A 22,336-nucleotide genomic window follows, 5' to 3' on the forward strand; every position below is an offset into this window, starting at 1 on the left:
ACAGTTCCAAGTTGCCATAATCACAAGATTGTAGTTCCACATAAACACTTTCTTGAGTGAGAATTTCACATATTGGACAATATCCCAGGACAAGACTGCACTGATCCAACTGGAGGGACAGTTACTACCATGGTTATGGATAGATGTAAAATCAAGCAGATAGCAAGATCTATTGTATAAAATGAGTGGGTTGGCATATACCGGAAGGTATTGAGTCTATTATTAAGAAGGGAGAACTCATTATTGTCAGGCATTCACTCAATGATACTACCTCATCTGTTTGTGTTAATACTATTCCACAGAGTGTTGTGTCCATTAAAGTCACCCATACAAAGTGGGAATCAGGGTCGTACTTACACTTTTCCCAAGGCAAGGTGGGCCCCTGAGCCACTGGAGTGCTCTAGGGCCCCTTTGATTGTTTGGTGCCCTTAAATTGGCCATGATTTTTCAGGGCCTCCAGCTAGAGCCTGATGTGCCTGTACATAAGTATGGCCCAAGTAGAAGTTGAGGTAGTTGCAATATAAGATTATCAAGTTCGATCTCATTTAATTGATAACCTGGTGGCAAGTAAATGCAACATACTATAATAAGAAATCCCACAAATAGGTAAATGGCTACTTTAAATTTAAATTTGAAATAAAAATTATTATGTAAGTCATTTAGTTATACTGGCTTACATTTCTATCTGCTGAATTATGCATCAGTAATTTGCTCTCTTGTCATAATACAGTGGACAGCACAGGCAATATACTGATACTGCTTGATTTTGCGAAGCCATTTGAAAGGATGCCATATGGATTTCTGTTATGATCTCCGTTATCATGTTATGTAAATTGGAAAAAATGGAATGGATATGAAGATGGTGATTTGGGTTCGAGGGTAGCTGATAAACATGTACCAAAAAGTGGTATGCAGAGGTGCAGAATCCAGAAGACAGGTGACTAGTGGTATGCAAGCTCAGTGTTTAGACAGTTTCTAAACACTGATAAAAGATATAGGGATTGATTTGATGGAAAATATTCAGTTGTTCTGCTGCTCACACAAAAACTGGGTACTATAACAATTAAGCAAGGCAATGTAGAGCTTTGGGTACAATTTAAATTGGGTATGATTTATTATGGGCAAAAGTTAATGGACATCGGTTTAAAGTTTTATATTTTGGGATAAAGCGATTACAAGCTATGTACCACACTGATGGAACAGTACTCCAGGAAATTTATGAAGCTGGAGATTCTGGCATGTTGGTGCTTAACCTGGTTATTGAAGTACACATCAACAAGCACAGATAAAGGAAGTTATCTTTCCTTTTTATAAAGCCTCATCTGGATCACTACAATCACATCGCCTCAGTTTCTTGGGGATGAGGTAGTGGTCTGTGGAATGCTTCCTATGAAAACAGATTGAGAGTTTATGGACTGAAAAAATTGGTTGATAGGCAAAAAGAGGGGATAGATATGATAGAAACATTTACATTACTTAAAAGGTTTTATAGGATTGATGCAGAGAAAATATTTCAACACTTCGATGGAGAGATAGAACAGGAGCTTATCCCTGAAAATTGAGGTGAAACTGTGTGGAATAGATTTTTCACTTGAAGAGTGGTGAATGAGTGGAATGAGTCATCCGAGTCAGTTGTAAGTGGTTTGTCAGTCAATGCATTCAAAGAGAGGTATGATAGATACTGTGTCGACACAGTGTATGTGTCTCTAGTGATAAGTCTTTGGACTCCATGGAGGTGGCTGTGCAATAATATTAATGGTAGGAAATATTAAAAAACACAAATGGAATCCAAAGACTCATTGCTTGAGACCCACATGATCCATACAATATGTATCATATCTCCTCTTCAATTCACCAACAATGCATTCACAACAGACTCTGGCAACTTGTTCCTTTCATTAATCACTCTACAAGCAAAAAATCTGGTCCTCACATCCTCAATAACTAGACTCGTGCTCAATTTCCAGGGATGACACCTTGTTGTGCCCCTCTAGCCAAGTGATGAAAAATTTACCTCTGCATTAATCTAATAAAACCCATTTGATAACTGAAATGTTTCCATCATATCTCCTCCTCTTTTCTTTCTATTAAGCAACTTTTGCAGTCCACAAACATTTAATCTATTGTCACAGGAAGTATTTCCACAATCCCTCCCCCCCATCACCATCTTGGTCATTTGCCTCTATAACCTCTCCACTACTTCCTCATACCCAAGAGACTAGAGCTGAGCACAGTTATTATATGACACTGTATCAGGAGCTCATAATGAGGAATGATAACTTCTTTGCTTGTGTTCTTAAATATTGCAAAGGTAGCCTACCTTTGCAATATGTAGTTGCCCAAATTTGATTGGGCAACTACAATATTGCAGTTTTCATATTTCTGAGAGCTAGTTCCACCTCCTCTCTCAGGACAGGTGGTTCATTTTCCCATGTTTGTAAAACATTCATTATCTATCTGAATTTTTGTAGAGATCCTCATAGTATTATTTCCATCTCTCTCTCTCTCTCTTTCTAAAATTTCTCTTTTATCAGTTAGGTGTCCATCTTAATCTTCTACTGATAAAAATTGAGACATAAGTGGAGGAAGACATTATAATACTAATTAATGATGGAAGTTACTTACCTAAAATTTGTTTATTTGTAGAATTTTCAGCTACAATCTCTCTCTCTCTTTTTTTTTTTTTTTTGTGGTTATCTTCCTGTAATGCATTGAAAATGGCTATAAAAATGGCCGAAAATTCTACAAATAAATAATTTTTATGTAAGTAACTTCCATCATTAATTAGTATTATAATGTTTATCTTCTATGTTGTAATTTTTTTGTCTTAAAATTATTTGGGAGTGCTCTGACTTTTGAAATGAGAAAAATTTCGTTACTGTCTGCTTGAGACTATATCTTCACATATTTTATTGATGCAAGTTTATTTATAATTCTACAAGAATTTCTCTATTGCTTTACTGATTTATTTGTAATAATTTCTATTGTTTTCTTTGTCATTGAATTTAATTTCTTTTCTAAGATTAATCAGATCATCTCTCTTGAAAGCATCAATGAATTTTTTTTCCATTTGCTCTTTGGAATATACTTATATGCTGTTTGTAGGGATCATCTTGACCTGGTTCCATAATTCATCTGATGTAACATTTGTTACATGATGTAAAACTTAATTGGAATCTTCTTTGCTTTCATTATAAACTTCAGGGAGTATGGTAAGATCATATCTGTAGATTTGTTCTTTTTGGTTTTTAAATGGATCCTAATATCAGCAATCAGCAGTAGGTGATCTGATCTGCAGTCTCCTTTAGGGAAAGTCTGAGTTTTGCTTTTATAACATTCTACCAAGTAGACCACTGTGTTTTAAAGGAGAGAAGTGTCACAGTGGAAAACTCAGCAAGCAGAGGGTAACTGTTTTGCTCATGGTCAATGCTGATGGATCATAAAAATTACCTCCACTGGTAATTGGTAAATTTAAAAAGCCAAGGTATTTTAAGAACATGAAAAATCTGCCTACTAAGTATGATGCCAACAGCACAGCATGGATGACCAGCAGCATCTTCATATCCACCATGCATGCTCTGGATTAAAATGGGGGCAAATCACCCAAAATACTACTGCTAGACAAATGTGCTGCACACCCTGAAGATCTGCAGCTCAGAAATATTAGATTAGTGTTCTTTCCTCCTAATTGTACAAGTGAGCTTCAGCTATTAGATCTGGGCATCGTCCATACATTTAAATGGAAATATAGAAAAATGTTTGTTGAATAAGCTGTGTTTATGCATGGTAATGGTATGGACCCAAAACAAATGACCATATCAATCCTTGATGCCATGCATTATGTGGCCAAAGCATGGTTGCATGTTACTCCTGAAAATATCCAACTGTTTCCGGAAGACAGAAGTCACGTTTGTGAAAGAAGAGAAACAACTAAAGGAGGAAGAAGAAGATATGTCAGAGCCCAACAAGACTATGTTGATGTGATCACATCAATGGTGCCAAGTGTAGAAGACATCCTTTCCAACCACTTTGGTGAAGAAGAAGAGGAAGTGGTTGAAAAAGACTGATCAAGAACCTACTAGTAAAGAAGCGATGGAAGTTATCTCTGTTGAGGAAGTATATTGCAAGTTCATCAGGAGATAGTGGGGCATTTAATGCCTTATACACTGTGGAGAAGCAGGTGGAACTTATAAGAGTGGAGAAAAAGCAAAAACAATAAACAATTAAAGATTTTTTTAAAATAGATAAATGTAAGTACAGTCATACCCTGACTTACGTGAATTCGGAGTTACACAGTTTCTTATATGTACGTATTCCCATCACGCTTCACCACTAGTCGTATCTTTCCAGCACCGGCCGCATTCGCCAGTGTTGCACATGCTGTGAACAACCACTGTTGTGTTTCATGCGGTCTTCATTCATACACGATTTTTATAGTCTACAAACCTTGCGATTGTTTAATGTTATGTTCTTGATAAAAATTTTATCACGTAAAAAATAATAATGTTGCCCAAAAGAAGCAAGTCCGATTCTTCTACAGCGAGCAAGAAAAGAAAAACATTCAAAAACACACGACATTCATTTGCAAGTCTGAATAAAGCTATGAGGCAAAATGAGCAACTGTCTGTAAAAGAGTTTCTAAAACGGTTTAATGTTTTAGATGCTGTAAGGATTATCAGAGATTCTTGGAGTGTCTCTGATATCGGAGACACCCTTCAGTAGCAAAGAGTCTCCAATATCGGAGACTCTTTGCTACTGAAGAGACTGAAACCTCAGATCCAGTTTTACCAGAAAAGCAGATGACAATTGCAAAATTAACAGAAAGTCTCAGCTTAATTAAGAAAGGTTTACAGATTTTGGTGGACATAGATTCTAACGAGGAACGAATTGTAGCCACAAGGCAAGGAATAAAAAAATCATTAGCTTGCTATGAAAAAATTTTGTGTGACAAGAAAAAGACATTATTCCATCAAATGAATCTATTAGATTTTATGAAACCATCGACATCGAAATAACTTTCTTTTTTTTTATGTACAAAAAACTACAATTATGATTATATTTCTTAAAAAATATAGGTGTTTTTGTAAACCTTTGGTCCCAATTGTATGTTTGTATATATAAATTACATGCAAAATTATACCCCGAGTTACGCAAATTCGACTTACACGCTTTTCGTTGGTCCCACCTACTGCGTAACTTCAGGGTATCACTGTAATTTTAAATTCTAAATGAATTTACATATTCTTTTCAGTTATTAAATTTTGTAATCTAGTATAGAGAGTCACATACTAGCAGTAAGTCATCTTTTAGTCTTTTTTTAATGTTTTTTTACATTTCCTGCTATTTACATTATTTTTCATTAGTCCCCTGGAAAGTGTAAAAAAGGGGTTTTACTGTGTGTGTGTGGTGTGTGTGTGTGTGTGTGTGTGTGATGGTTCTCTACATTTCTGAGTATCTGTACTGAACACAAACTTTAAAAGACAATTATTAAAATACTATATTCAGATTTGATTCATAATCATACATTATTTGAATGGGTTCTTCTAAGGTGAATAGGATGTGCATATTCTTTTATCTTCATTTCTGTGTACAATAATTACAATTATATTTTAGATGTATTTATTTATTATAAATCAGTATTCTGAAACCTAAATGAACTAAGACATCACTCTGAATCTTTCTCATGGAAGAATTAGTGCAAAATTATTCTGAAAAAAAAAAAAAAAAGTTGGGGTGGGGCAAACAATATTGTTAATGCTATTAAACAAAGCAACAGTATTTATTAGTAAATTATTAAATTCATCAGCATTTTGGGCTAGGCCAAAAATATTATTAGTGGTCAGTAGATGACACTGTGTGTAAATGGAAGATTAAGTGATGGTGCATTGTGTGGTGTAGAGTGCCCTCTCATTATGAGTCTTTTGAACACTTTACAGGTATCAGTAATAATAATAATAATAGACCATATAAGTCCAATAGTTTAAAAGGTATCACCCTGTCCTGTAGAGCCAGGAAGGCTAAAATTTTGAAAGGAGTAATTTTTTTTACATTTTTTATACAGAGTGGTTCAAATTAAAGTATCTCTATTCAGAGCAATTTGCAACCTGTAAATAAAATATCCTCAAACTTGGTGGGTACCCTAACTAGATCATGGGAAAGAGATTTTGATAATAAAAAAAAATTAGTTAAAAAAAAAACAACCGACAAAAGAAATAGGGTGCTGCGAGTATGAAAGATGGTGAATTTTGCATACCACATGCACCATAAGATGACATAAATGGAGGAACAAGACTGACACTATAGTCATTCGACTTGTGCAATTGATCTCGCTTTGCCTGAACAAAAATGGTGAAAATACTGCATCAGCACTTTGTAAGTACAGCAATCCCTCGAGTAGTGCGCCTAATGCGTTCTTTAAAACAGGTGCATTAATTGAAAACACACTAATCAAATATAATAACCTATGGGGAAAAGTATAATTTGTTCCTCAAATTTCTTTTTTGGACCTTAATTTTTTTATAAAATAATTAGAGTATGTCTCAGGGCATAGTTAAAGGAAAACCATGAAGCTGAAAGACATTAAAACATACTCAGAATATAAATTTTATTATTCTACTTCTTAACAAAGAATTGAGCTAATGCAGTTTGGGGGGTATTATGTTTCTTTTTTTCATACAACCGATGGTATGGCCCTATTGCCTCTTCTACTCTTCTGCAAATTTTACTGCTTCTCTCTTCATCAGGGTCAGCCTCAAAGCATTGCTGCTTAAAAACTTCGATTGTACAAAAAATATTTTCAAATTGTTTCTGTGAAATCTCTTTTGGCTGACTATCAGTGGTTAAATTTTCTTCATATTCTTCGGGATCTTCCTGCTGTGCATCTAAATTTAGCAGGTCGGAATCACTCAATTCTTCAGAATGAGATTTAATTAAATCTTGGATGTTATCATTGAAAGGGAGAAAGAAAAAGCATGTACAAATTGGTCGCCAACACGCGCTTTATAGATAAAATTTCCCAACTGTTATACAAGCAAAATAGTTACCACTTTAAAAACTACAATGTTCATAAAAGAGAAGTTAATTTTCCAATATGTAATAATAAACAACTCATCCCAGAAGCGGATTGATTACCCTATTATCGGAATGGATTCTCCTTTTTGTGACATGCGCAGAAGTGTCGAAAGGTCTCGAATCTGTGGCAGACGACTATAGCAGACGACATAACTTTTAGCGTTAAAAATTTGGAACATAGTATACACAGTGTACATGGAAGTAGTGTAGTATGCCATTAAAAATAACTTTGTAAAATGTTTTAAATCGATAACTAAATTATTTCATTCTGGTGAGCGATTTTTTAAAATAGTTAGCCATAAAAATGTATAGATAGAAAATTTTTAAAATGTATATAGGCGCACTATTTGAATTTTAGAGGTGCACTAATTGAATTTGGGTATCGAAAAAAAAATGATGCACTAATCGGGGGCGCATTGATCGAGGGATTACTGTACATATACCTAAAGACTTTGATTTAGGTATGTGTACTTAGATAATTTATTTTTGATACATAGCTTGTCTATTGAAGAGATATGCAGTTTTCAGTCCAACTAGGAAAAGGACGTAAATCTAAAAGTCTGAAGATGACTGAAGATGTTGCAACTGAAGTTGTTGAGTAGTCAAATGAGAATGCTATAAGTTGCAGAGAATGTGCCATAGCATGACAATCAGAATTTCTATACACAATAGCATGGAGAGCCAGCAAAGGTTGGTCGATTGGTAGAGTCTCTGCTACTAATGGCTCACGCAAGTTAAGCAAGTCTGAGCACGGTTAGTAGTTGAAAGGGAGCCAATCGTTCGATGCTGTTGGCACTCTGCTGAGGACTAGCCATTCTCACAGGGTTAATTTCGACCTGTAAACTGATGTATGTCAGACTTCTGTACCCTCGAGGGCACGTGGAGATATGACAACAATAGTATGGAGAACTTTGCATAAAGCATTGCAATGCTACTCATTTAAACTGAGCCTCAGCCAAGAGATGCAAATGAGACATGTCAGAATTCAAGAAACTGTGTTGATATTTCTAGCATGAATGGAGGTGGATGAGGATTGGCCTTGAAACAACCTATGGAGTGAAGAACACATTTTCATGTTTGTAGAACAGTAAGCACTCAAACTGTGCATTTGGGCTACAGAGAATCCCTGTGCGTATCAAGTTCCCTTATATTTACTAAAGGTAACAATATGGATAGGAATTATGGTCTCAAGTTTCCTATTGGATTCCCCGCCATCCAAGAAATCCATTGAACAAGACCTGTGACCTGTACAGTCACAGCTGAACATTATCAGGTTATGCTGAGCAGCTCCATCATCCTATAACTGCAGCAAAGAAGGTACCCGAACACAATAGTGTTGATGCAAGATGGAGCACTTCTCCACATAGACATGAAGTTCAATAATTATTGTGTCAACATTTCACAGAGGAGAGATTAATCAGTTGCTCATTTTCTATGAAATGATCACTGCATTCACGAGACCTTTACACCTGTGACTTTTTAGGATTTGGGGTTACCTCAAAAGCAAAGGATGGTGTATCTGGGCAGAGTTCTTCACCTGGAAGATTTCGAATATAGCATCACACATCATATGCAAAACCTTCCAACAGATCAGTTGCATTCTACTGTTGTCAATGCTGAATGGCAGTATCAGCTATTGGCCCTTCACAAAGACCAAAATATTGAACTCATTCAGTTAATTGTATCAAGAAAAGCTTTGAAGGGAGGTATCAAATTGTTTGCTGATGATTCTAATTTAGGTAAGATGTTAACATATAAATATGATATACAGCTCCTGCAAAATAAGATACTACGACAATAAGCTCATACTTTGGTCCATTATATTTGTAATCTTTCCCCATAAAATTATTAGAGCATGCTAACAGAAAAGAGTGTGAGGACTAGATGCTTGCCTTGCTGAATGAGTAGAATGGGCTGCCAGATTGCATCATCCATGAATGAATTTTAAAGAGAAATGATAAGTGGTGCATGTGCTGAGTAGATCTCCCATCATGGAACCTCCAGATAGTCTGCACATAATAACAAATCTTTGTTTGGATTGTAACTAGACTTTTCATCTTAATATTCAGAAAGCAAAGAATCAGTTGTTTGCTGATGATGCAAAATTAGGCAGAATAATAGTCAATCAAGATAATGTGGAGATCTTGCAGGATGATATAAACTTTAACTGATATGTCCACATCTGGATTACTATGCTCAGGTCTGGTCTCCTGGGTTTCTTGGGAATGAAGAAGCGGTAGAGAAGCTTCAGAGGTGAGTGACCAAGATGGTGAGTGGTCTGTGGAATATTCCCTATGAGGATAGATTGAAAGTGTGTGGATTGCAGAAGTTGGTTGAAAGGAGAAAAAAAAAAAGGATATGATAGAAACATTTAAGTTGCTTAAAGGGTTTTATAGGATTGATGCAGGGGAAATGTTTCAACAGTTGGTTAGAGAGGAGCAGAACAAGGGATCATCCCTGGAAGTTGAATAAAGGTATGGTTAGTAGGGGGATTCGAGGACTATATTTTTTGCTTGGAGAGTTGTGAATAAGTGGAATGGGGTTGCCAGTGTCAGCTGCGAGTACTTTGTCTGTTAATGGGTTCAAGGAGAGGTATGATATATTGTGTGGATAGTTTGGGTCTCCCGCAGTAAGTCTTCAGACTCCATCGAGGTGTCTGTGGAATAATAATAATAATATTTGAATAGAAATAACAATGCATAGAAATAACAATTTGCATAGAAATAACAGAAATATCACTGCAGCTTGGTAATACATCAGGTTACCAAATAATACTACTTTATATTTATTTCTGAGCCTCCATGGAGACAAAAGTTTCACAACAACAAAAAACTCTCATAAAGCATGAAACATATACCAAACCATACCATGCCTTCATACTCTGTAAACATTTGGTGCATCACTAATGACCCTTTATACAGTTTCTACAAATGATCTCTAAACTCTCATAAAACCTATTATCCAATCCAGTAACTCCTCAATATCTATCTAAGAGACTCCTGGTCACCAATTTATATCTCAATTAATATCACCTCTTCTCTTCCTCCTATATGCCAAGCTCCACGAAGCACATTCATTTAATTAATTAATCTCTCTCTCTCATCATATTCAACATTTCAGAACCTTGAGACAGCTTTAGTCATCACTCACCACAGTGCTCTACATTTCCTTATGACCTGGATATTCATGCAACCATTTATCTGTGCACAGATATCCTGATCAATGCCTTATGCAATGAGCTATACTAATCAGCAGTAGCGCACTCAGGATTTGATCTTGTGGGGGGGGAATCGAGTAGACGATTTGAGAATACAAATTAGACGTCGCCTACAACCTCTGACTGAGCATCTGCAATGATCGTTAATTCATAAGTAGTATAGAAATAGAAAACACGACACAACATAAATAAATTTTAAAAAATTTTAATTAGGTAAAGATTTTTGGAAATTTTTCTAAATTTTCCCCCTTTCTCAAAATGAAACAAGAATGATTTAATGTTTAGTGATTTGTCTCTGACTAAGCAATATCTTAGTTCTAGATAGATACCATATTCTCTCTCTCTTCCCTGTAAGTTAAATTCTTACAACATAAAAGCTATAATAAATTCTTCATGTACAAAGATGATACTGCAATTCTGATACTAATTAAGGGGGGGGGGGGATTCCTCCAATATTGTGAATATACACACGTAGAATCAAGAATCATTTCAAAAAACAGAAAAATACCTTTCTTTTATAGTTTGTGATAGTTTTTTCTATAGTTTGTTATTATTATGCCAACTCATGGTATTCCAATACTGAAACAGAAAATACCTCTTGTTTTGTCTGATCTGACAGCTGAACCAATAACTGCATCTGTTTCTGAACCTGATCCAGCCTTTGCTTTTCATTCCTTTGGTGTTCCTCTTCTTCATTTCTTTCTCCATTTAATAATGCATGTTCAAGTTCAAGCTAAAATAGAAATTAAATAATAATAAATATCATCCAAGCATCTCTAAGGAAACTTAGATAACAAGTAAGGAAATTACTACTATGGACAATCATTATAAAGTCTGTTCACATTTTCTGTGAACAGACTCTAGTAGTTAATAAGTAAACGTTTACTTATTAACTACTAGATTTAATAGTTTGACATTATATATAATCAGATGATATATACATATATATATATTCAAGTTCATATTTATATTTAAATATAAATATTGCTTTGCTAGTAAAAATTATAATCCTTATTAACAAAACAATTATAACAAATCCATGAACCAGTCTTGAAGTTAAGGCTGGTTAAAGAACGAAAATTATTCCACTGCACCATAGCATGTGAGCAAATGCACATTAGGTGCATCTGTAGGAATTTTGGATTTAGCTTTCAGTGCTAAAATGTTTGCAATATCATTTGGATTTACTTTTCCTTTAGTTTTGCTTAGAGTGCTAGTGCCGCCCAGTCAACAGAGCAATGATCAAGCCTAACGACTTGATCTGGTAAAGTTGAGTTTGCTCATATTTTCATGCCAATGAGCTCTTCTACCATAAGAGGGCAGAAGCAGTGTCTGGATGGTTGTTGTTCATATTCTGCGAGAAGAATATTATTTTTCAGTTGACCAGCAAATGTGTGTAGGTCTTTCTAATTCCTCTAGGGAGGCGTCTTTTACTATTTGCTCTGAGGACTTTAGTGAATTGTTCATAATTACTAACTGTAAGTGGAATTATGTTGATGTTGTTTTCAATGAATTCAGTGAATTTTGGCCAATTTGCTTTCCTGAGATTCCCTTGGAGTATTAGGAACCTTTATTCTGGGATTATAAATCCCATACTAAGCAAGCAATGTCTGTGCTGACTGCAGCAAAAAGGAGGCAATACTTGATAGATTGAGGAGAGGGATCAGTTTTTTCCCATATCAGTGGTAGTAAAGCAGAGGTCAGAGATTGTCTCTGATTCCCATCTTCTAGGTTTAAAGGCTACAGGTTGTTAGCTGTCAAACAGGTTGTTTGTTAATATCCAGCCTGTCAGCTGCAGGACTGGGTTGTCATCATTATTGTATCCCTAAAATATACTGTGTGTGTGTGTGTGTGTGTGTGTGTGTGTGTGTGTGTGTGTGTGTGTGTGTGTGTGTGTGTGTGTGTGTGTGTGTGAGAGAGTCGAAATCCCCAAGAATGATTCCAGGATGGGCTGGCTGAGGAAGTGCAGGGTTTGGCGAGTTGAGTAGAGAAGGTTTATATACATTGTAGACTAAGAAGTTGTTCAGGCTAATGCAAAAGTCATTTTCTGAATGTCAGAGATGCTTTCTAGATTTGCTTTTGTGTAGATTGCCAGGCTATGTCTTTCATCATATTAATCAGTGAAAAGGATGTAATCAGGATTGGTAATATTTTCTTGAGAGTTGTGTAAGTATTTTGTAGGGCAACAATGTCTACTTTGTGCCTGCTAAGGATATTATTTAGTACTACTGACTTTGTCCTATGTTGAAATATCCATGTTGTTGTTGCTGTTATTGTTTGATTACTTTCACTGATTTTTAAGGTGACTGAAATGATCAGGAGACTACAGTGGAATTTTTGAATATAGTCCTCTCCATGAGCTATGGGTGCAAACATTGTTCACTTGGGGAAAAATTCAAACTGGCATGTCTGCTTTGATCGTTTGTGTGCATGCACATGCACACTTATTTCTTGTAGTGTCCAGGATACCACTGTTGGCATTTAAACCATGAGGTGAGGTATTAGGCAGGAGTTGCTATCACCTAGCCAGTGGCTGGTGCAAGCCTTCGTCAGTCCTTGAAACAAAGGCCATTCCTAACATGGAGCAGACACTTGTGCAGCTGCACCTACCTGATGGACAGTCACTGTGGTGACTGTCCAACAGGTAAGGTGGTACCTAAAATTTTCAGGTACCAAAAAAGATCCATTGTCTTTATGGAAAAAAGTTTTTTCATCATGTTCTACAGTCCTACATCTTCACTCTATAACAAACTCCAGTCTAGTACTCTAGATAAAATTGATGCAGCCCTCAAATCAATCAAATACTCAGAGCTCCCATCTGTCAAGTATTGCTCACAGATCTGGGGTGCTGCCCACAAGAGCCCCAAATACTCAATGCAATATAGAAGAGAGCAAGCAATCAGACTGATGAATAACTCTTGCCAACTCACTTCAACCACTCTCACATGGGCATTTAGTATCTACTGCATGTATTTTTTTAGGGTTTTGCTTTACTGCTTCTGCCAATCTCCTTTCATACACTAATTTCTCCTTCCTCACTATGTGCTTCATCTTCCTAGCCTGCACCTTATACGTCTATGTGCTGAAGGGTACCCTGTTCTTTATCTACTCTATAGCATCTTCTTTCTCAGAAGCTTCTACATAATTCCAGGCATCATCCATTTCACCCTTACTTTATTTATTCTCATAACCTTGAAGAATATATGACACTGCCATAAGTAAGTGATTCTGGACTAAGTATCGGGCACTGCTGATTTCTCTTCCCTACAACTGATCAAGACACTGAACATCATTCTGTTGTCTTTGCCATAATACGTTACTCTGCAATTCCATACATCTCTTTTGTTCCAAGAAAAACCATGTGATCTCTCTTCTAAATTGATGGCATCATGCTGCTTTCTTCTATTATCACTATATGAGAGGATATTATTAAATCTAACACTGATGTCTCATGCACTGTTTCAATTACATACTGCATAGGGTAATTATTATTATTATGAAGAGAGACCTCCAGGGAGTCAGGAACTGTCAGAACTAACAGAAGGCATATCAGCAGCACTTTTGATTACCCTATCTTTGCAGCACCAGCAAACAGCTGTATGTCACATGTCAAATCCTCCCAATGTCATTACCGTACAGACCGAATAACAATGGACCAAGATCTGATCCTCGAGGCACACCACTGGTTACCTTGAATCTTGCAGATTCATCCTCCTCCCCATATACCACTTTTTGATATCTGTCAGTCAGCCATCCTCTTATCCATGCTAATTCGATTATAGTTTATAATCCAATCCCATATTCTCCAATTTATGCAACAGTCTTCCATCCTGTTTTCTTTTAAAAGCTTTAGCAAAATCCAAAAGTATCACAGCGTATCCATCGCCCTTGTGTAACTCAGTAGTAATATTATTATAGAATGTGAGCAAGTTGTTAAAACATGACCTTCCCTTAGCAAACCCTTTGCGGTCAACCTTTTCTGAATGTGAGCCCTTTTCAAAATCCTCACCACAAATTCTGAGATAGTGATCGGTCGATCGTTGGATACATCGGTCTTTGCACCACCCTTGTGCAATGGGGATTACCATATATTCTTTTCACCCCTGTGGAATCTTCCCTTTACTGAAACTCAAATTATATAGCCTGGTCAAAGGTATAGCCAGTTCAGATTGACACTCTTTTGGCATCTGTGCTGATATCCCAACAGTCCCTATTGCTGAATTCTTATTCAGTTTGTGCAACAGCTCTAGTACTTCCTCCTCATTCACTTGGGTTTCCTCATATGGTGTAGAGGTGAGTTCAGTGTTGCATATACTAGGTTGATAGCTTTTAGTAACATGGCTGCTCATTAGCTGAACAATCACTTCTGCATCAGTCATCTGCATTCAGTAGAGTTATTCTTTCAAATTCATTCTTTCTTTTACTTATAACATAATGATAGAATTCTTTTGGATTGCCTTTATCTTGCAATCCATGCAACATTTGTGACTCTTCTGGCCTGCTGCTTATAATTATCATACCTGACATCATCTTTATGAACACAATTTTCCTTTCACATCATCTTTTTCTTACAAATCTCCTGCTTAATTAGATTAAACATCCATTTTACTCCTACTCTATTTATTCTTTGAACTCTATGAACACATTCTGATATCACATCATTTAAGTATTTTTTTAAACCCTTCCCATGCACTGTCAATATCCTTCCCATCCAATAACTGATACCATGGCAAAGAACCTAGCATACTCCCCAAGCGGTCATAATTTCCTACTTTGTACTTCAGCATGTAACCTTTTCTAAATAGGACATTCATAAACTTAGCCACTTCCCAAGTGAGTATCGCATGATTACTGTCACCAATTGGAGGCAGAATAGTTATGTCTTTCACTGAGACTCCCTTTGACACTATAATCAGATCTAACACTCTTTAACCTTGAGTTCTTTCAGTCACATGCAGCTTGAAGAAGTTGTCTCACAACAGCTCAATAAATTCACAGTTTCATTCTTCTCATGCGATTTCACAGCTACCCAATCAATGTTTAGATAATTAAGATCCCCCATTATGATTAATCTTTTCGTATCCATCATATTTATTTGCTGATACATTTCTTCGTCACTAGCAACCTATCCATCAGGTCTGGAATAATAGTTTCCAATCATCTTCCACTATACTTCCTGGCCAGTAGCAACACCCTCACTAAATATCTAAAATTCCTACATACCTCAACCTCACATCAAATGGCCTCAAAACTAATATCACTACTGCATTCTTCAAGGTTCACATGGAAGGACACAATTCTTCTGAAATCATCAATAATACCCCACATCCTCTTTTATTTTTTTAAAATGCTATAACCATCATATTATATTTTCATGAGAGAATCCTCCTCCTTTAATCACATGTCTCCTGACACCAATGAAATATTTATGAACGACCAACTAACTATGCAAAGGTTACAATTTCTGCACTCTCATTCCTAATAGTCCTATGATCCAAACAGGAAGTGAAGTGAATATCATGAGAGACTTGGGTCTATTCAGAGAGAGAAAATTTTCTTTGCATGTTTTTGCAACACATTTGACATTTATTAATAAGAATCACCAAAATGTGCTATAAATATAATACATTATCAACCTCATGAAAAAATTATCTAGCAGACCCAAATAGAAAGTGAAGTGACTATCATGAGGGACTTGGGTCTATCAGAGAGAAATTTTCTTTGCATGTTTTTGCAACATGTTTAACTTTTTTTTTAAATGATGTGACTTGTAAACAAATCTTGCATTACAATGTATATGTAATTTGTCAGCGTCTACTTCAGTACCAAATTCTATTCATCTTACCTCATTTAGTGTCTCATCTCTTTGATTTTCCAAATCTGATATCTTCTTCTTTAGTTTTGATATGTTATGCATACATTCTTGTTTTACCATCAACAGTTCATGAATGCCACCTTGAAGTTTACTCTATGTTAAGAACAATATATTAATAGAATAAGATAAGTCAAATGGATAAAATAATAACTGAAATTCTCTTGAATAAATTCATTACAATGAAATGAAACTTGTTAACAATAAATTTAAAAAAAGCAATGCTTATTTCTGGTAATGAAGCAGCCCCCCCCCTTCTTTGAATCAAACTAGGTTGAAGAGATACTATTAAACAGGATCATATTAAAGAAGGATTATTGATTCAACATGCCTGTGTGAATATTTTTGAAGGCAAGCATGACACTGCACTTGCAACAGGATTTGATTAGGGCTGTGATGGTATGTAATTAGAAGATGTTAAATATAAAGGGAACCAATAATTGAGCATAGGGAGATACTTATTAAGTAGCCAAAAAACATGAACAAACCAATAACAAAAAAAAAATGAATTAAACTAAGAATTTAAAAAATAAGAACAAAGGAAAATAAAACCTGTTATATACACAGCAAGCTAGCAACATGTGTGCTGGCCATATCATTTAAAACATCATCAGATGTAGAACAGAGGTAACCAATATATATATATATTTTTTTTTTCCCTTAAATATTAATATGCAGTAGTCTCCCAAGACACCCCCCCACCCCCAAAATGGATGCCTGAAACTGCAGATAGTACTGAATCTTATATATACTATGTTTTTTTCCTATACATACATACATACCTACGACAAAGTTTAATTTATAAATTAGGCACAGTAAGAGATTAACAACAATAACTAATAATGAAATAGAAAAATTATAACAATATACTATAATAAAAATTATGTGAATGGAATCTTGGCAACCTCAGCATAAAATTTTTTTCTTTCCTTATGAAGTCAAGAACTTTCACCTTTTCACTTAAAGGAAGCACTTTATGGCTTCTCTTTGGCATATCTGATTGGCAGCATCACTACTCTTGCACTTTGGGGAGGGGAGGGGGGGGGTAATGAATGCCAATGCTGTAGCCCGTGAAGTTAACTGATGCACGGCTGTTGCTGTTACCCGCTCAGACCCTCAGAGGACATATGAGCAAATGAGCGGCTCTGCTTGGTGGTGGGGTGAGCCTGCCATGGTGTAGAGCCAACCGGTTCTGAGAGTTCTTCTCAGCGGCAGGGTGAGCCTGTTACTGAGGGGAACAACGCTGAGTTTTTGGAGTTTGACCTGTACTTGAACATTCAATAAAAGTTGAAACCGGTCCAGGCAGTGGCCCTTCCCATAATGCATAGCATTATACATGTCTGCAAGGAGATGTGCTTTGCATTATGGGAGATACTAAGACAAGCAGTGGTGAGAGCTTGGTCCACCTTTACCATGAGTTGCCTCAGTCTTAAAGATATTTCAGGGGCAAACTTTTTTTGAGTGCACTTGGATAAAGGATTAAACTAAATTTATTATGGTCTAACCAAGTGGGGGGGAGAAAAAAAAAACTTCTATCAAGATCTACGTAGACTGATATGGTCAGATGATATCCTAGAAGAAGAATATCAGATATGACAATATTGGAATATTGACAAGTAACAGACTAATCTGGAGGAAACTTATAAGAGATTAGTAGTAACAAATAATCATGTAGTACTGTCCTAGTATATGGCACACACACTTTAAGGATTTATATATGGAAATTGATGATGATGAAAGAAAAAATCTGATTAACAAAAAATTATTAAAAAATATTATGCTTTGTGCAAGTGCTAGAAGAACAATGGAAAATTCTGATGTTAATGAATTAATGTAGCATGCTAAATAATGCGTATCTCTTAAGTGCAAGCATAGGTATTCCAGGTTAATATTGCAATGATGTTAAGGAACTATGGGATTAAAAACAGGAGTATTAAAAAAAAACCTTTGATGCAGATATAAATTACACTGTCAAACACTTTGGGAACAGAAAGTCCATTATTTATAACTAAGCAGATGCAATAAAGCTTCAGCACTTTCTCTGTACATTTGAAGATACTTTAACACGTTCACTGCCAACTACGAGTATACTCGTAGTGGGTAAACCGGCTTCACAAGCCAGCTACGAGTATACTCGTATGACGCTTACCGCCGGGAACGAAATTATTGTAGTGACCTTGAAGAAATGAAAATGCTTGGCTTGTGGGGCTAGCATCAAAACTGTGTATTCTCATAGACCATATATGCTCTGTACAAGCCAACTACGAGTATACTCGTAGGACGTTTACCTCCGGTAACGAGATTATCGTACTGACCTTGAAGAAGTAAAACTGCTCGGCGTAGGGGAACAGACCATGCCAAAGTAGCGTGGCAGCGAACGTGTTAACATAGTAATTTTGAGAAGAGCAAGAAGGAAAAGCAGAGTATGTAAGAGCAAAAGCAGGAATATAAAAAGTTTGGTATGGAGACCCAGTGAAAAAAGAATTATTAAGTTTAGTGTATGATGACATCACATTTGCTGGGGCAAAGATTAAGAATGCTCGTACTGCTGTTAGGATGCACACAAGGAAAGAAAGAGATGATAATATTGACAAGTACAAGTGGTCTAGTGGCTGATAAGTCTTGTATTCAAGAAGATATAAAGGAATTGCTGGCATAAGCAAATGAAAAGGGAGAGAGAGAGAGAGAGAATGTAGAGGCGATGATTCTCCTCCCATGGTATGACAGAGGCAAGACATTTGACTGCAAATGAGTCAGTGTGCATAGTTTATGCAGGACAAATGGTGTGGAGTTTGTGGATATGTGGAGTGAACTTGATGGACAAAATGACTTATATAATGCAAATAGTTTGCATTTGGATGGATGTGGACATTAGATGCCTTGAGAAGAAGATTAGGAATGGCTAAAATAACAGTCAGAGATCTGTTATTTTAGAAACAAAGTTAACGATTCTAGAGGCAGCTGCTTTTCCAACAGTGACTTATGGATGTGAAACTTGGAACCTAACGAAGTCTGACAAGAAAAGAATAGCTGCTCTTGAAATGTGGTGTTACAGAAGACTGTTGAGCATGTCATATACTAAAAGGCAGTCAAATGAATGATGAGTGCCTAGAAAGGATTGGCAGAACTTTAAGTCTCCTTAAAGATATTGACAGAAGAAAGCTGAAATACTTAGGACACATTGAAAGGAAGGAAGACAGATCTCAAAGCAGTAATAGAAAGGAAAGTTCCTGGAAAAGAGGAATGGATAGACCCTGCCAGGTGGTCCTGTTGTATGCCCTTCTGGAGGCTTCAACTCTCTGAAGATCAGTCACTTCAGATACACCATCCATCCACGAGGACTGGTGTGGCATATCACTGAAGAACAGAGTGAGCATGAGACAGATAATGAGCAGCATAAGACAGCTAATATCCACGAATAGATGAATGGAGAAATGATTCAGTGTGAGTTCAAAAGTGCAGAGTCAAGAAAACTAGAGCTTTTTTTAGCTCCTCTAGGTCTGAAATTGTGTGGAATAGACAACACAAGGTGAGGGAAGTTGGGATTGGAGGAGGGAGGGAGGGGTGTCTGAAGAAGATACTGCAGTTTAAATATACTAATGGCAGAAGCATCTAAAACCCAGCAGAAGAGTTTTGGGCAATAATTAATTCAGGATTTTAAAAAAATAATAAAAGAAAAGGGATGAAATATATAGTTGGTTGTTTCTATAGGCTAAGGAGCGAAAGGAAGAATGTGTGTGGCATGCATCAGCGAATTAGAAGAATGAGAGCAGGGTGAGTAGTCATTATAGGAATCTTCAACTATAGAAACAACTACAGGGAGAACATTTGCAGGGAAGGAAGGAAATGGAATTTATACATGTGCTAAGCGATAATTACTTCAGATAGCATGTAATGGAAGGGACTCCGAGTACAACAGTGCTGAGAGCATCAGAGAATTTGACAGTAATCAAGGTAGTGACATTATTGCTAAATGAAGAAATAGAGAGAGAGATGGTTGGTTACCAGCAGTGTGAGGACCTCTGTGAGAAAAGGATAAGGGGGTGATTATGAAGAGCTCAGGAGACAGCTTGTGGGTGTAACATGGAATTAGGAGTTAGCTAGAAAAGAGATCAATGCAGCTTGGAGGATTATCAAAAACTATCTAGTAGATGCAATGCCTAAATATATTCCAAGAGTGAGAAGGTTAAATAAAGTAGGTGCGAGATGGATGAATAAAGAGATTAAGCATACGATACAGAGAAGAGGGCTGGAGGCAGCATAAGCAAAGTGGAAATAACCAATTCCATGAGGTCTACAAAGACCAGGCAAGGAGGGTGACTTGGTTGGTGAGGGTAGCTAAAGAGAGGTATGAACAGCAGTTAGCTAATGAAGCCAAAAAGAATCCTAAGGAGTTCTTTTGATATGTAGCCAGTAAAAGAAAGAATGATTATGGAAGGATGACAATGATTGGAGAAAATGGTATAAAGACAGCTGTTGCGAAATGTGTGGTGGAGATACTTAATGAGCAGTTCATACAGGTCTTTCAATCTTGTGAATGTGACTTCATGGAGAGATTGAGAGCAGTAGATGATGGGGAGGAGAGACTGACTGTGAGCAAGAGGTGTATGGGGAGTTGAGTAAACTAGATGTTAATAAGGCTGTGGGACTTGATAATATATCGCCATGTATTCTGAAGGAATGTGCCAGGGAGCTGACACCTGTCTTGACAGTCTTGCACTCGGTCAAGTCCCTAAAGAGTGGAAGGAGGGCAAGATTGTGCCACTTCATAAAGGAGGTGATCGAACTCAAGTATTAAACTATACGCCTATCTGTGTCAGATGTTGTGGTTAAGTTGTCGATGATACCATTGTCCATCAAAGATGATATCATCTTTGTATAACGGTATCATCTTTGATGGACAGCATGGATTTGCTAAGGGGAGGTCATGTTTTAGTAATCCACTTACTTATTACAATAAACTGCTTTCTTGGACAGAGGAAAAGGATACACAGTGCTATATTTGGATTTCGCAAAGGGTTTTTGATAAAGTACCTCATGATAAATTGATAGTCAAACTGGAGCGGATGGGGTTGGATATTAGATTGGTGCATTGGACTGGAGATTGGCTGTCTGATAGGTATCAACAGGTTGTGTATGGGGGAGCGATGTCGAGGAAAAGGAAAGTCACTAGTGGAGTGCCTCAGGGATCTGTTTTAGGGCCATTACTGTTTAACAAGTTAAACAGTAAACCCTAAAACAAACAACTGAATATCTAAAATATATTAGATATTCAGTTGTTTGCAGATGATGCAGTGTTGGGACGAACCATGAAGAGTAGTGAGGATGTTGTGACCTTGCAGGAAGACTTGAATAAATTGAGTGACTGGGCACGGAAATGGGGATGTGAGTTCAATGTTGCAAAATGTAAGGTTTTAAAATTTGGAAAACAAAGATGGGATGCAGTATTTATGCTTGGTGAGGATACATTGTTGGAGGTGGAAGAAATAAGAGATCTGGGGGTGATAGTGGATAAGGAGCTGAAATTTAGGGGACACGTAGCCAAAATTGTGAAGACAACACAAAAGCTTCTGAGAATGATGTGGAGGACACAGACATGTAGATGTAGGGAGATTCTTGTTCCATTGTATAAGGCTTTGATTAGGCCACACATGGACTATTGTGCCCAGATTTGGTCACCTGGTTTTCAGAAGGATGAAGAGATGTTGGAAAGGGTCCAAAGGCGACTGACTAAGGTAGTTTCTGACCTATGGAATGTCGAGTATATGAGGAAAGATTGAGCAGATGCAATTTGCAGTTTGGTGGACAGGAGGAAGAGGGGGAGATATGATAGAGACCTACAAGTTGGTAAGGGGTTGTTATAGGATCAATGCTGGAGAAGTTCTACCGAAGATAGTGGGAGATTGGGGAAGAACCAGAGGTCATCCCTGGAAACTGTATAAAGAAGGTGTGAGTAGGGGAGTGAGAGGCAGGTTTTTTTCATGCAGAGATGTAAAGGATTGGAATGCCTTGCCTGAGAGTGTGGTGTCTGCAGGGAGTTTGAATGTGTTCAAAGCATGGTATGATGAGCTGTGTGTGTGTGTGATAAGACTTCCCAGATGAGTCTTTGACTCCATGAGGTCTTGGGTAATAATAATAATAATGTGGTCTTGATTTGGCAGATTGTTAGAGATATG

General features: G+C 36.8%; 1 protein-coding gene across 4 annotated transcripts in view; it reads right to left on the bottom strand.

Moving 5' to 3' along the window:
* LOC150094086 (uncharacterized) overlaps positions 1-22,336 on the bottom strand; it is a 608,624-nt gene that overhangs the window by 230,963 nt on the left and 355,325 nt on the right. For all 4 annotated transcript variants that reach the window (XM_090413217.1, XM_090413213.1, XM_090413214.1 and 1 more), the window contains 2 exons: positions 16,134-16,256; positions 10,884-11,021 (listed from right to left, as the gene is read on the bottom strand). In XM_090413217.1, the coding sequence (XP_090269343.1) occupies positions 10,884-11,021; positions 16,134-16,256 (261 nt within the window). The remainder of the gene's footprint in view (positions 1-10,883; positions 11,022-16,133; positions 16,257-22,336) is intronic.

Source organism: Typopeltis vanoorti, chromosome 23, assembly GCF_054136105.1.
Source record: "Typopeltis vanoorti isolate ZY-2024b chromosome 23, IOZ_Tvanoo_1.0, whole genome shotgun sequence".
NCBI classification, from domain to species: Eukaryota; Metazoa; Arthropoda; class Arachnida; order Uropygi; family Thelyphonidae; genus Typopeltis; species Typopeltis vanoorti.